General features: G+C 37.7%; 1 protein-coding gene across 1 annotated transcript in view; it reads right to left on the reverse strand.

Moving 5' to 3' along the window:
- Positions 1 to 14,892, reverse strand: part of ascc3 (activating signal cointegrator 1 complex subunit 3) — a 227,563-nt gene that overhangs the window by 142,172 nt on the left and 70,499 nt on the right. The window contains exons 8-9 of the mRNA XM_084725987.1: positions 10,432 to 10,635; positions 4,499 to 4,639 (exon numbers count right to left, since the gene is read on the reverse strand). Of these exons, the coding sequence (XP_084582113.1) occupies positions 4,499 to 4,639; positions 10,432 to 10,635 (345 nt within the window). The remainder of the gene's footprint in view (positions 1 to 4,498; positions 4,640 to 10,431; positions 10,636 to 14,892) is intronic.

The raw sequence follows: 14,892 nt of genomic DNA on the forward strand, positions 1-14,892 counted from the left end.
ACCACTTTTTCATGTCCAACACTGATACTGATACAGCGACCTTCAGTATTTAGTAAAACCAAACCAATACCATTTTCTTCTCTTCTCTTAAACAACTAAGCGTTTAATGTATTAATACCTGTTAATTTATACACTAGCCATCTAAAAACATCATGCTCAAACTGTCAAACAAATATCCAACTCCTAAAAATGAACGGAAGCACAGGCCACCACATGATTCAGTTATACTGCTGCTTCATTTAGTTTAGTTGGGTTGATTTATAAAGGTAAAAGTGTGCATTGACACTGATCATTTACAAGAAATAAAAACATGGTTGCACCAGATTCAGCGAGATGCTAATTTCCATCTGTAGTCCAACACATAACAAGTAGATGCAATGAATAAAATTTAAAGTGCAATACAGACTATGTTAAATGTAGGTGCCTTAGATAATAAAAACAGCAAGAACACACTGCACAGTCAAAATACAACATGAAATACATAGCAACTACTTTAGAAAGTGACCAGGTTATCAGTCCAGGTCCCTTACAGAATAAAAACAGTAAGCGCACGCTGCATGGTCAACATACAACATACAAGTTACCAATGCCTCTGCCTCACACAATAAAAATGGCAAAGTTAGCAGCACATGTGCCTACAATGGTAACATAAAACATCTATGTACCCACTAGAGAAACCTCTAACATCTATCTAAGACCAGTGCTGACAAGACTGACTCCTCAAAACTCAGTTTTGAATGTCACAGGACACACTGTGATAACTTGTGATATTTTTTTGAGTGTCTGGGAGCCTGTTCCATTCTTTGATGGCTTAAAGGTCGATTGAGAAAAGGCAGATCTTATTTTGTTTTTTTCTGAATTTTTTGTAGATTTTAAATTTAAATAATTCCATTTGTGTCACTTACTGCATGTCACTCAAAGCCCAGCAATTTATGCAATAGTGCAGTCTAATGAAATCTAACACATGATAACCCTGAACGCCGTCTGAACATTGAAAATAGTGTTTTGAGACAGAATGTTATTGATTTACTGTGTATCAGACCACAAATGAGACAAGGATAAGGTTAGAAGAATGAGGCAGCTGGAGTGGAGTGTTTCTGAGGCTGAGAACTGTGCATAAGCACACAACTTTATAACTTTATTCACTGACTCTGGTGAAAGTGGATTAGTTATTTATGGATGAAATATTTTCTGGTCTTCCCTGTGATGGCCTCCAGCTGCTCAATTTTCAACTTGTGGTGATTTACACGACAGTTTTCTGATTGCCAAAAAACGGTTTTATATGTTAGCGGCTACTTTAGTTGCAAGCCGGCTAGTTAGCTCAGAGATCAGTGGCTCTGCAAGACTACAGCACCCAGTCTGAGCATCGTCTGAACATGGAAAATATGAGATACCAAAAGTTATTAATTTACTGTTGACCAGACCACAAATGAGACAAGACTTAAATGGAAAAAACAATGGAGGCAGCTGTGTCTGGGGGCTGATTACTCTACATAAGCACACAGCTTTACAACTTCAGTCAGAGATTTTGGTGCAACCGGATCATATTTTAAGGAGAGAATATTTTCTGTGTTGTTCTCTGATGTCTTCTGGATTGTCTGTCTCAACTTTCAGTGATTTAGAGAGTTTCCTGATGGACAAATGTTTACTTGTTGCTAGCAGTTAGCTATTTTCAATCACCTCAAACGCGTGCACTGGATTTGTCCTTTCAGGTTTTTCACGAGCTTAACAGCCACAGTAGGTTCTTCTATTCTTGGAAGAGCAAAGCGAGGCGAAGTGTTTGCAATATACAGCTCACAGTTCATTTGCAAAAACAGATAAACACCATTCTTTGAATGAATAAGCAATACCAGGTTGATTAATATTTCAGAATGCAAAAAACATGATTTATGAATATTTAAAAAAATGAGGATACCTTATCAATAACAACAACCCAACACCTGTTTGATTAATATTCCTTGGAGCGCACAAGAAACTGATTTAGGAAAATAACTAATATCTGTCTAAGCAAAGAAACCCTTCATATATTATTTAATTTTTCCTCAAAACTCAGTAATTACCTAAAACAGCTGCTCTCTGCAGTTTTTAGCAAATCTTACTCAAACAGGAAAGAATAGAGCATTTGTTAGAACTATTTTCATTGGCGGATTAATCTACGTTTGGTGTTGTAGTGAGTATTTGGGGCAGCAGGACACTGTGCGAGTCAAAAGGAACATGTCTGCCAGTGCAACAGCGAGGCTCAGTGATGTGTTTTTAATAGTATGGGAGCTCTGTGACACAGAGGAAGAAGCCTCTGTCTCCAGCATCAGACACATCTGCCTGTCTCCTCATCAAGTAGCTAACATTAGTCACAGGATGACAGTCTGAACAATCTCTTTACTCATTAAATGCGTGGCCTTTGCTGTGTGATGTAGCGTCTCTGCTTGTTTTACCTGAAGGTAAATGCATTTCAGAAGTGTGTGTTCATTTGCTGTGAGTGGAGGTGCTCTGTGCTTCAGGTGAGACGGTGCACTGCTGCTGTAAATACACTGTGTGGATCCCTGTACGCTGGCAGCTGGTTATAAGTACATTAGCACAGCAGATTTGAGCTGGGTATCAACTGTTAGCCACAAACTGAGAGTCTGTCAGCCACAGCTGTGAAGAACCACTTCTTGGTAAGTTTTCTTTTATCTCTGCTTCCACCGTGCTCTTCATTTTCATTTAGGTTAATCTACCTCTGCAGTGTGAAGCCACATACTTGCAGTCTGTCTTTGTGATTGGCAAGAAAATTCTGCTCCGTAAAGTCAGTGTAGCTGCAGTGACACTGAACGTCAATCAAAGACCTGCAACAATTACTGGCGGTCATACATCGCATGCCGTCACCAGCGTGCAGAGTCAGCGCAAAATCAAATGCGCTCAATTAACTTATGTGTTGGAGTGATGAGAGTTTATAGTGAAGTAAGCCTGTTTCAGCAACCAGCCAATGACAGCTAACGTCATTCTTTTATTTGTCAGTGTAGATTTTTACTTGTATTTGGCAAGTAACAGATACATAGACTTATTTTACTTTTTATTGAGGCTCATGGCTGGTTCAGGGCAAAGTTAGGGCTGGGCAGCTCAAAAATATCTTATCTCGATAAGGTGTTTCTTTTTGTTCAATATCAATAATTATTGATAAGGTTGAATTTAACCACTTTATTTTGAATTAAACTGTCTTACTAGCATATATTAGCATAATGTTTTGAGCTGGATCCTCTGAGAAAGAGCGTCCAGCTTGAAACATTACGCTAATAAATTTTCATACAGGAGCTTCTCTTTTTATGCACTTGATATTGTGTGATCCAGCACCCAACCCACTGGGCCTCGGGGATGTGCATGCCCTTCTTTTACAGTTACTTTTCATTTTTACCACTTTATTTATCAAGGCTAGAGCTGCAATGATTAATTAATTAATAATCAATCATTAAATTAATTACCAGCTATTTTGATAATTGGCTAATTGGCTTAAGGAAATCTTTAAGAAAAAAGTCAAAACTGTCTGATTCCAGCTTCTTAATTGTGAGTATATTACAGTTACTTTACTCTCTGACAGTACAATTAATATCTTTGGGCTGTGGACAAAATAAAACATTTAACAAATTAGGAAAAATAGGACTTTAAAAAATTTAAATTACCAACATTATTCTCATATTCTGACATTTTATAGTCAAACGGCTGTTAGCTGAACCCTAATCAAAGCACACAGGGGACAGGCTTTAAAAAGTGAAAAAGCTGCCCTACTGGAGAGCTGATGTGTCCTTTTCTATTAACATTTCCTCACCGTCTGCACTCATTTTCTCACTTCACACTGTGTTGTTGTGTCACAAGTCGACAGTGCAACCCAGTAACACACCTGTTAAATGACTGGCTGTCTGCTCCTTTATCATACAGGCTGTTTAAGAGCCAGTATTATTATTATTTTCATCTCTAAAGACGGTATTTCCAAAATTCTGCAACTCACAATGAAAGTCTAAATGTATAAATAACACTACAGGCCAGGGGACAAATATGTATTTTTACTTTTCAGGTGAACTTTTCCTTTAAGTTGGAGTAATTGGTAATTTTGTGCAAAGGCAGACAGCAGAGTTCCATTCACGGTGGTGTTTAAACAGCGAGCTCTCAGTAATGAAGCCAGAACAGGGACTGCAGACACTTGAATGTGTACAGCAGACCTGTTTTATCATCTGTTCTCTCTTTGAAAGCTGCTCTAAATCCATAGCTCAGCAGTCTAGTTAGGTTACATTTGTAACTTGTAATTGGCAGAATTGTGACTGATGTATTTTGGAGAATAAATGATGAAATGGCCTCCAATAAATGTCACACCTATCCACTTGGGGGTGCTAGAGAACACGTGTGTAGCAGAAGGAAGCAGGAGGAGGGACTGCTTTTTATACCCTTAGTTTGAACTATTTTTTGGAGATGTGATATAGTACTTATAGTGTGTGTGTGTGTGTGTGTGTGTGTGTGTGTGTGTGCGTACCTGTGTTCGCAGGATCTCTCCTTTGGTTAGCTGCATGTCTCCAGTGAGTTCTTTAACAGTGATGCCCAGGGGCTCCAATCGCTTACTGAAGTAATTAGTCATCTCAGCTGCCAAGGCCTTCATCGGAGCCACGTATACAATCTGCAGAGAGAGAGAGACACGGGGACATAGGAATAAATAGGATAGAGAACAGATAGGGGGAGAGTGGGGAAGGTGGAGGATGGGGCTGTGGGGGGCGGAGGAGGGGAGGGGGGGTACAGGAGAGTGGGACTGGAAGGACACTGTGGTGATAAATGAGCAAACAGAGGCGGGATCATTTGTTCCCTGGCAACCAGCACAAATCACAATTTATTGAGAAATATGATGCCAGCCACTTGCATGGGTAAAGTTTAATGGTGATGTATGAAAAGTGTCTTTCGTCACTGGCTGGCACTGTGTGTGAGCCAGTGTGCGTGTAAGCCTTCATGAAAGACAACAAAGCCTTTTGGATGTCTGAATTATTTATCTGAGTGTGTGTTAGGATTTGACACTACGGCTTTATGAAGACGTGCACCAATATTTTTAGACTGAGCTGCCAATAGCTGACTTTTTGTGCGTATATCTAAGATTCTATTTTCCCATTGCTGCTGGATTTAATTTGGACCACTTTCATCTGCTATTTTTCTAAATCAAGTATTCATAAATATGGAAAAAAAAACCTCTGAAACAACACTCAGACAATGAAACCTAACCGTCCATCAAACATGAAGTAAAATCACAGTCAGAATTTCTAACAAAGGATGGAGGAGGGTAGTCATGGAGGTAAGCAGGGTGAAATGGAGGTAAAGTGTGTTTTTCGTCCTTTTATAATCAAGTTAATAAAGCATTTTAAATATTATTGACAGCTGAACAGCTCTGCTTTAAATTCTGTTTAAATCCCAGTTTCTGCGAGCACAAACTAATTGGTAAAATTAGAAAACATTCAAGGTTGGGAGGCTTACTTAAAAATGTAATCCAATACAGTTACTAATTACCTGGTAAATAATGTAGTCAGTAACTCACCCAGCTATCACAACATTAAATTAATGTAAACTGATTACTTTCCTTTACTTTTGGATTATCCTAAATATAAAATATGGGGAAACTGTTTGGGCTGCAACTAACGATTATTCACTATTGTTTAATCAAGCATTTTTTGAATTAATCAATTAGTTTTTTGATCCATGAAATGTCAGAAAATGTTAAAAAATGTTGATCAAAGCTCAAGATGATGTCCTCAAATGTCTTGTTTTGTCCAAAACTTATATTCAGGTTACTGTCAGAGAGAACTAAAGAAAACAGAAAATATCCACATTTTAGAAGCTGAAACCTGAGAATTTGAACTTTGTTAAATCTGAAAAATGACTTGATAAATAAATCCTGCCACAATCTTGTCACTTGAAAAATAGATCCAAGCATGTGGATCACACAGACTTACAGATGTTTGGATCCATTTATCAAGGCCTTCCTGTGATGACTGAATGATTGATTGAATAAATGATTATGTTCATTATGGATTAATCTGTCAACCATTTTCTACATTAATCAATTAGTTGTTTGGTCCATGAAATGTCATGAAATGTCAATCAATATTTCCCATGTCCAAAATGACATTCTCAAATGTCTCGTTTTGTCCAAAACTCAGTTTGTTTCACTTTTTTTTCTAAAGACTCAAAACGATTAATAGATTATCAAAGTAGATGCAGATTAATTTAATAGTCAATTAATAATAGTTGCAGAAGTGTTTTATGTTTGTTGCTTGGTTTATTAGTTTGCCCAGATGTTTATTGATTGAATTAAAACAAAAAAGGTGAAATTTCCACACAATGAAGCAGGCATTTTTTTCACTAGAGGCCATGATAGTGAACTGGCAGGTGCGTCTGCACTGAACACAGCAGTGTATCATTCTATATTTTAAAATTATAATCCTGCTAATAATCCTGATTACATAATCCTGATACATGTAATCCATTACTCCCCATTGATTGATAAAACATTACAATATGATTTGGCAATACTTGACTCAAACCATGATGTCAGTTGTAGAGATGTTTCCTGGTCACTGAATCAAATCTAACAGAGCCACACCCACACAGTCCTGATGAACAGATTTACTAATTAATAAAGTCTGGAAGTGTTAAACATCAAATAAATAAAACCTACTGTGAAGAGATTATTTTCTGAGCTTTAGTTTTGAGTGTTGCTTATTTAGTCAGAAATATTTAATCATAGAGAGAGAATTTGAAACTAGGGCGGCCCTATATGGTAAAAAACATCATACTGTGATCATTTTGACAGATATTTTGATCCTGATAAGATTAACAGATAATAGGGATGATCATTTTTACTGAAAAAAGTACTTTATTCTAATGCAGTTCTGTCGCACATTTTTTCTTTATTAAAAAATTGCAGCTTCTGTGATTTGGATATTGCATTTGATCATAAAATTTTGATTAAATGTGCATCAGTTTTGAAACACAACTTTTCTTTGATGGTTTGCTATGATATTTTTATATTTTATAGTGTTCTTTAGTGTTCCTAGAGAGACAAGTGGAAGTGTGTGTATGTTGCTGAATGGAGACAGCCTCTCTTCATCTCCAATCATGAGCAAAATACTGAAGTTCAGATAAAATTCTGAACCATAACAGGAACAAAAGTTTTGTTGAAATATATGACAAACACAGAGCTGATTTTAGGGCTGGTCTATAAATAATATCTTGATATTTTTAGGCTTTTCTGTGATGTATCTTGATTCATACATTTCCTCTAAAATAACATTCTGTAGTTTTTCAACCAGTCAGAATCCCACATCCTGAAGAATTTACATAGGTAGGCAGATATATAGGAGGAAATGTGTCTGGTAAGTGGGAGGGTAAGAAGTAAGAAAGTAGGCAGGGATGAATGGTACAGTAGGTAAGCAGAGGAGTATGAATGTTGGAAGGGAGAACAGCAGGCAGACAGGGAATAAAATAATGATCATATTCAAATAATCATAATGCCTCCAGTAATGTCTTATCAATATTACAAACCTTTCACTTCACTTCAGTGACTTTTTTGCCAGAAGAGGATGAAAAATAAGAATAGTAAAAGAGTAATGGCTAATATGTGACATTTCTTAACTGTATTGGCTGCATAATATAATAAGAAGAGCAAACACATTCAGCTTTCCTTCCTATACCATGACTACACATCAAAACACAACTACACACCTACTTCAACAATACAACACACTAACAAGATGACCCACAGGGATTCTTAATGAATAAAAAACACGACTATCCTTCATTGTGCAACTATGATAAAGTAACTAAACGTCTAATGTCAAAGAGGAAGAAATATGTTGCTATGGAAATAAAGCTTTGATTGTGGAGGAGCAAACACATTTGCTATTGTTTGATAAAAGCAAGATATTTATGTTTTTGTAAATGGCAATTTAAAGATTGATTGATCATTAATATTACCAATGAGTCTCAAGTCATTGCACTTAAACCCCAAGTCCAGGCCAGCTAATCTCATGTCAAGTCTCAAGTCCTAAACTTTGAGTTTTGAGTCCTACACTAGTCATCATGTAACAGTGAGTTTCCAGCCTCACTGGTTTACAAAGTTACTTAGCTGTTAAACTAACGCTGGCTAAGCATTAGTTCACTACTTACTTACTACTTATCGTTCTTTGTGCAACTTCAAATGTCAAACAAAGTTGAAGCTGCTGCGTCTCAGTCTGTAATTTTCGATATGCACATTTTGCATACAGCAATTAGTTTTTTACCCAAACAAATTCTTCAGTATCATTTAAATCTGCAACAACCGGTCAATGGTTACTCAACTACTAAATTAATCACCAACTATTTTGATGATCGATTCATCTTTTTAAGTCATTTTTTAATAGAAAACATTCAAATTCACTGATTTCAGCCTCACAAATCAATTAATTGAAAAAAATAACTGAAATTAATGGATAAAGAAAATAATGGTTAGGTGCAGCCCTTTATAATATTTTGCCAGTAACATAACGTTAGTTCTTAATGGTTCCTTCAACTTGACTGGTCAGATTAGTAGATTAGCAGATTCATAGTGTTCATGTTAGTTGATTCAGGAAATGAGGGAAAATGAACTGATTCACACTTTTTAAATAACAGTTTTTGAAGGAAGGTATCAAGTATTTCCAGGTCAGAAAGTTCAAGTCCAAGTGAAGTCACGAGTCGTTGGTGTTGAAGCCCAAGTTGAGTTGAAAATCTTTATTGAATTTGAATTATTGAGTCTAAAGTGATCAAATTTGTGACTCAAGTCCACTCCACTGCCCTTTATATATAAGTAGGCAGAGAGAACGGTAAGTTTTACAGTAAACTTTGATCTGTACAGAATATTCAAACCAAACCTGGAATTTCTCTTTGTAGTGGGAAACTGTGAGCATTTTTTTTTAGCAGATTTAGTGTTTTAATGCAATGTTTTATTGCTGGAAAGCTACAATTGATCCTTTTCTAAGCCCCTCCTGCAAACAACAACTAACCAATCATAGAATAAGTGTCAAGCTTTGCATTTCTCTACTGGTGTGTGTGGCATGATAACCAGTGTCTCATTAGTCTGGACGGTGGCCTAACAAACAGAAAACACAAGGAAATACAGCAATGTTACATCCGGCTAAACTTGTTAGATACCAGTGTAGCTGCATTTGTTATGTGGAGGTTGAAGAGGAGAATGTGGGCTGGTGGAGAATCAAAGCGGGCCAATGAAGATGCTTCTCTTTTGGTCACTGCCTTAGGTCTAAGTCAGGTTAGCTTAGCTCTAATCCCAGCTCTCTTCCTAGAGTGATTGTGGTCAGGCTGTTCTGGCTGGGTGACTGTTTCAAGGTTCAAAATCTAGTCCCTGCATTTCCTTTTCATATTAATGAGCACGTCTGTTGTCTATCATATACATATGTGTCATATTTCTGCATCCGACAAGCTAACTGAGCTAGTTTTATCCTCAGTATGAGGGTTATATCTTGCACACAAACTTTACATATTTCAGACCCTTTTAAGGGTTCTTCTTTTAAATTGTGTCAATGGAACATTAAAAAGTCTGCTGGAGACAGACTCCTCAGTGAGTTCAAGGAGTTCAAGCATTAGCATTAACTTACATTAGCCAGTTACACAGGAAATTTTCTTGGACGTGTTATCATTTCAGGTGACAAAATCCACAGTCATCAGCTAGAAATTGGACGCTCATGTTTCAACAATTACTCACAATTTCAATGTTGATTCTGCCACTGTTATCACTGTAAGAGAAAGCTTGTCAGGTGTAGCAGCAGTAACAGAGGTGGGCGGGGCTTAGCTTAGTGTCAGTTAAACTTTTTTTTTGATCCTTTATTGTTTAAGTTTTAAATATTCTGCATTTTGAGCCAATGCTTAAATGTTGTAGATTAGTTTTGCTATTTTTATACTCAAAAGAAAATAAAAAAAAGAATGCAGATCACCACTGCAGCTACATGACCAAAACATGGCACAAATCAGAAAAAGCCTCCTGAAGGAAACATAATCAAGTAAATCCAGCTGTCCTTGACTTAAAACTATCACAAAGCTCCCATTTAAATGCCGCCTGAAATCCAAGCATCCAAAGCTCCGAGGATCAGATCTGAAACTCTGCATGCGGTGTGTGAGTCTCAGCGAGCAGCGTGCTTAATCTCCATGAGGCATGTTGAGAGACTCCGGGGTTGAGGAACAATGGAAACATTAAACAGCCAATGCAGACACTCATTATACAGACATTCTTGAAATTCTGACTGTGATTTTTGCCAGACAGACATGTTACAGTCAGTCCAGGTGAAAGGCTCCCTACAGACGGCAGGTGTAATATGTAATCAGACTGCATCGTAGGTCAATAAGTGACCTCATACTCTGGATCTCTACTTTGTGTGTTTGTGTGTGTCAGGGTCAGACCTTGAATTCATCCTTCTTGATGACGCCGCCGGGCTGCAGATGTTGGCGGATCTCATGAAGGACGGTCAGCATGGCGATGTTGGTCTTGCCGGCGCCAGTCGGAGCGCAGATGAGCAGGTTTTCGTTGGTGTTGTAGGCCGTCTCAAAGACCAGGGACTGGATCCTGTTCAGACGCTTCATCCCCTTAAACACCAGCTGCCCGATCTGAGGAAAGGATGAATATGGTTTGCATATCTTTATTAAGTGAAAACAATGCATATTGCTTTACGTGTTCCCTTTAAAGGGCAGGTCCATTATCTTGTGATTTTTATATCATTCTGTAGCTTCTACTGTAGCAGTTTCCCAAACCCTTTAAACATTTTCTCATGTGACCTGATGCAGATTTCAATGGGGAGATGTCACCACACTCCTTGCTGCTGCAACCTGCGCCAGTGTGACCGCCTGCTTGCCGCTTTAGCTCCGGAGTGACCCACAAAACCTTTACGCAACGTGTAAAAAATGTATATTCACAGGTATGGACATGAGTAAAAATACACTGAAATAAACTGTACAACACAATTATATGTTTTTTTCCTGGAGAAATCAGAAATGAAAGTGATTGTACACTATTTTTTAACATTTATTTCTGAAAATACAGTAATATCTAGCCCAAATGGACACCGGGGATTTATTGAAGAAGTCTACAATAGAACTTTTCAGCGGTGCTGGCTAGCTTATTGATAATTGATGAAACAAAGGCAAAAATAGTCAGTGGAGGACATCAGATTGTGGACAATACATCGTCGAAGGTCAAAATGAACGTCTGGGAGGATTTTGGTGTGCTCAAAGAGTGTGAGAATAACACTGTCAGTGGCTTTGCTGCTTGCACAAAGTTTTAAAACATATTAGGTTTTGATAGATGTAAGCGAAGCTCGTCGCCACTATGGAAACACAGGTGCTGCACCAGTGGAGGACACTATTAAGTGACAAGTGAGTGACTGTGTGAGTGTGTGTTTGATCACAGTCTTGGGCGGGTGTGGACTTGACGGAGATAACCGCAGGTAACAGGTCGGTCCTAGCTCTCAGATTTGTGGGTGTGGACGGGTTTGCAAGACTGGACCAGATTAAACACTTCAGTGCACTGTGAAATACAGAGAGATTTATGGAGCGGTGACAAGCTTGATCAGCTCATTTGATCAGCTTGAATGTAACAGACATTCATTTTTATGTAAAAGTCCTGCAGCTTTTTAACTAGTAACAAAGCTGTCTGTAGTATTGTATTAGTCTGCATTTCCCCCGACTGGATAACAGTGAAAGGAAATATGACGTTTTTCTTTGTTCTGAATGATTTTAATGGTTGGACAATTCTTTTAAATGACTGACAAAAACAGCTCTATAATGACAAATAATAAACTTTGTATTAACAACAGGAATATATGTCTATATCATATGTTCAAGTAAAGATAAATCTTCTTTAGATTTCCCCATGATCACTGTGACCTGAACACTCAGCCACACTCATAACCACTTCATTACTTTTCTATGATCAGCATGAAGCCCTTTATTCATAAGTTTTTATTCATGAAACAAATGAAAAATTCTGTAGGTGAAGGTTTAAGTTGACCATGCTGCTCCTTCTGCTTAGAATCAGTTGTAAAATTACCCGAATTTTCAGAAGCTGCTCTGAACATGACTGTAAATTTGAAGCTACGACACGTGACTGTAGATGCTCTGACTGTTGATGAAAGTTTTTTGATATTACATGATTCTTTAATTTGTTGTTTGGTTTCATTTTAAATTTATATCTATGCTTTATGTGCTGCGGTGTGTCGTGGCCAGGATTTTTAATATCTATGACACTCCTGGTTTAAATAAATGTTAAATAAATAAAAAAAAAAAATTTGCTGACTTTTTAATTTTATCCATATTAACTGACTTAGGAAACACAGACTGACATTGATTATTAGAGAAAGACAGATTGATCAATAATGAAAATAATCAACACAGTAAAGACTTGAAAAATAGGTCCAACACTTGAATTAATAATTAATTAATTATTAATTAACATTGTAAATATTATATTATTATTAATTAATAATAATAGAATATTTACAATGTTCTTATAAAGGCATCAAAATAAATAAATGATGATTCTTGATGATTCACTGCTAACATCAGCTGTGAGCTCTGGACTAATGTCAATATTTTGGAGCACTACAACACAATAACAGTCAGTGTCACCACTGACTGGCACTCAGTTCAACACAGTGCAACAGAATTCACCCTTGGCCACCAGATTTGGACCAGTGTCAAACGTTGTGCAGTTGCCCTGAATGGCGAGTGTATTTTACTGGACTGCAGAATGTTCCAGCCAGAGTGCTGACATGAAATAAAGACAGGTGATCAGTTACATGTGCCAGCGACTGAACCGCAGAGGAAAGAGGTGACCGCACTGAAAGTGGGGCATCAAGAGAAGCATGAAGGAGGGGGAAATGTGTGTGGTGGGATCGGCTGTCACTCAAGCTGCCCTCGGCCTGCCTTCACTATGGCAACAGAGTGTGGGTGATGGCCCTCAATCTCACACTGCCTCTGATAAGTAGAGAAATGGCCACTGTGAAGGACAGTTGGCACCACACACACACACACACACACACACAGGCGCAAATACACAGACACACAGCAGCACATGCAGGAGAGTGAAAACATCCAGCTGCTGCACAGGTGAATCATTTCCTTCTGGAGCAGAACATGAACAGACCAAAAATACATTTTAAGAGCACATCAAAATCTGATTATGTTCTGTTCATGGATGATGAATGAAGGAACATTAGCTTTGAGCAGAATAAGCTGTTCTTCTTCTGTCTCCATGTGTTGAATCATATATTTTCATTCACACTGATTTTCAAAATAATAAAAATACACTAGAATTACCACCTCATGGTTGCATGCCTCCACCAATCAGTCAGGTTGCAGTTTATATTAATTTCTGCCCAGAGTCATAGAATGTCTCTAATGAAGACTTTTACCACTATTAAAGTCTGTTTAAAGGATTTATATTTATATTTATAGGATTTTGGCTGAATAAAATCTGGATCAATGTGTGCTTTTAAAAACTGCTTTTCACTCTTTCTTGACAATTCGGACAAAATCGTATTTTGAGGGGGCTTTGATTTTCACTCTTCAACTATGCTGGAAAATATATTTTTCAAAGATGAAATTCTTGGCTATTAAACCTTGTAACGGACCTACTATAATTATTTTTTAATGAAATGTAGACACCATCAGATGTCAAATCTGCCAGAGTTGCCATCTAACAGAGTTGACAAAATGTCATTTTATTTTTTTAAGTGTCTCAGAGTTCTCTTAATGTAAATCAAAATACACATTTTTAAACCATAATTCTTATTTAGCTTTGATTTAGAAGGACTATAGAGTTGACATGTTATGGTTGAGACACATCTGATCTTCTGAATTTGTCAGAAATTAGAAGTTTACCAGCACTCAAGCAGTTTTCCCGCCTTTATTTAAACCAGAAAGTGAGACATGGGTCCTTAGGGTATAGCTGACAGTTTGTATGCCTGATTAAATCATGTTTTTGTAAAAATCTGATGAAATCTGGAACACTACTTTAAAGGGCCAACATTTTCATTAAAAATCAGGTTGATTATGATAGTATGTTTTAATACCTACTGTATGTTACCAGTAGGTATTGCTAGTTTTAGATTTTGAAGGTTTTTAAGACGTTTTGAAATTGTTTGAAGTTGTGAATTCCTGACTGGGAGTAAAGAATGAGTAAAACACAAAACCAGTGGGAAAAAAATCTACTGTCATGCAGGTTGAGAGTGTGATAGTTTGATACAGTTGATTCTCGACTGACTGAAACGAGTTAAGCTCTGGATAACTGGACCATCACTTTGAGAATAAAGCCAAGTCACACCGAAGTGCAGAGGCCGATGATGAACACATGTTGCAGTGGGATCTGGTACAATAGAGGTCAGTGTTGTTCCAGGTGTGTTTCCTACCTCCACATCTATTTTTGTCTTTTTTCTCCATCATTTTACCCTCTCTCTGCTTCCTCTGCGCTGCACCTTTCTCCCAGTAAGCCTGGTTGAGGATGCCTTAAGCTTAGACAGCAGTATTATTTATTCAAGGATTCATTAGAAGTATGTCATCACTTTCCTCTTCCCCTTCGTTTCGCTCCAACACTCATAGAAAGAAATAATTAAAGAGTGCATGTCAGGCAAGGATATGCGGGGCGCTGTTCGGAAGTTGGCCCCCGCAGCCCAGTAGGGAGGAAGAGGTTATTAATGCATCAAAGAGCAACTTTATCAGAGTCCACTTAAGCTGGAAGGAGCGGAGGGCGGCTGTGGTTTCAGCTAGGTGTGGGACAGGGGTTGGGGGGCTTCTGATGAACAGCTTGGCACAGCCACTGATGTATACACATGATAGTTTGGCTGTTGTGTTGTTGCGTGTAGACTGCTG

The sequence above is a fragment of the Lutjanus erythropterus genome, chromosome 9 (assembly GCF_056507025.1).
Source record: "Lutjanus erythropterus isolate fLutEry1 chromosome 9, fLutEry1.hap2, whole genome shotgun sequence".
NCBI classification, from domain to species: Eukaryota; Metazoa; Chordata; class Actinopteri; order Lutjaniformes; family Lutjanidae; genus Lutjanus; species Lutjanus erythropterus.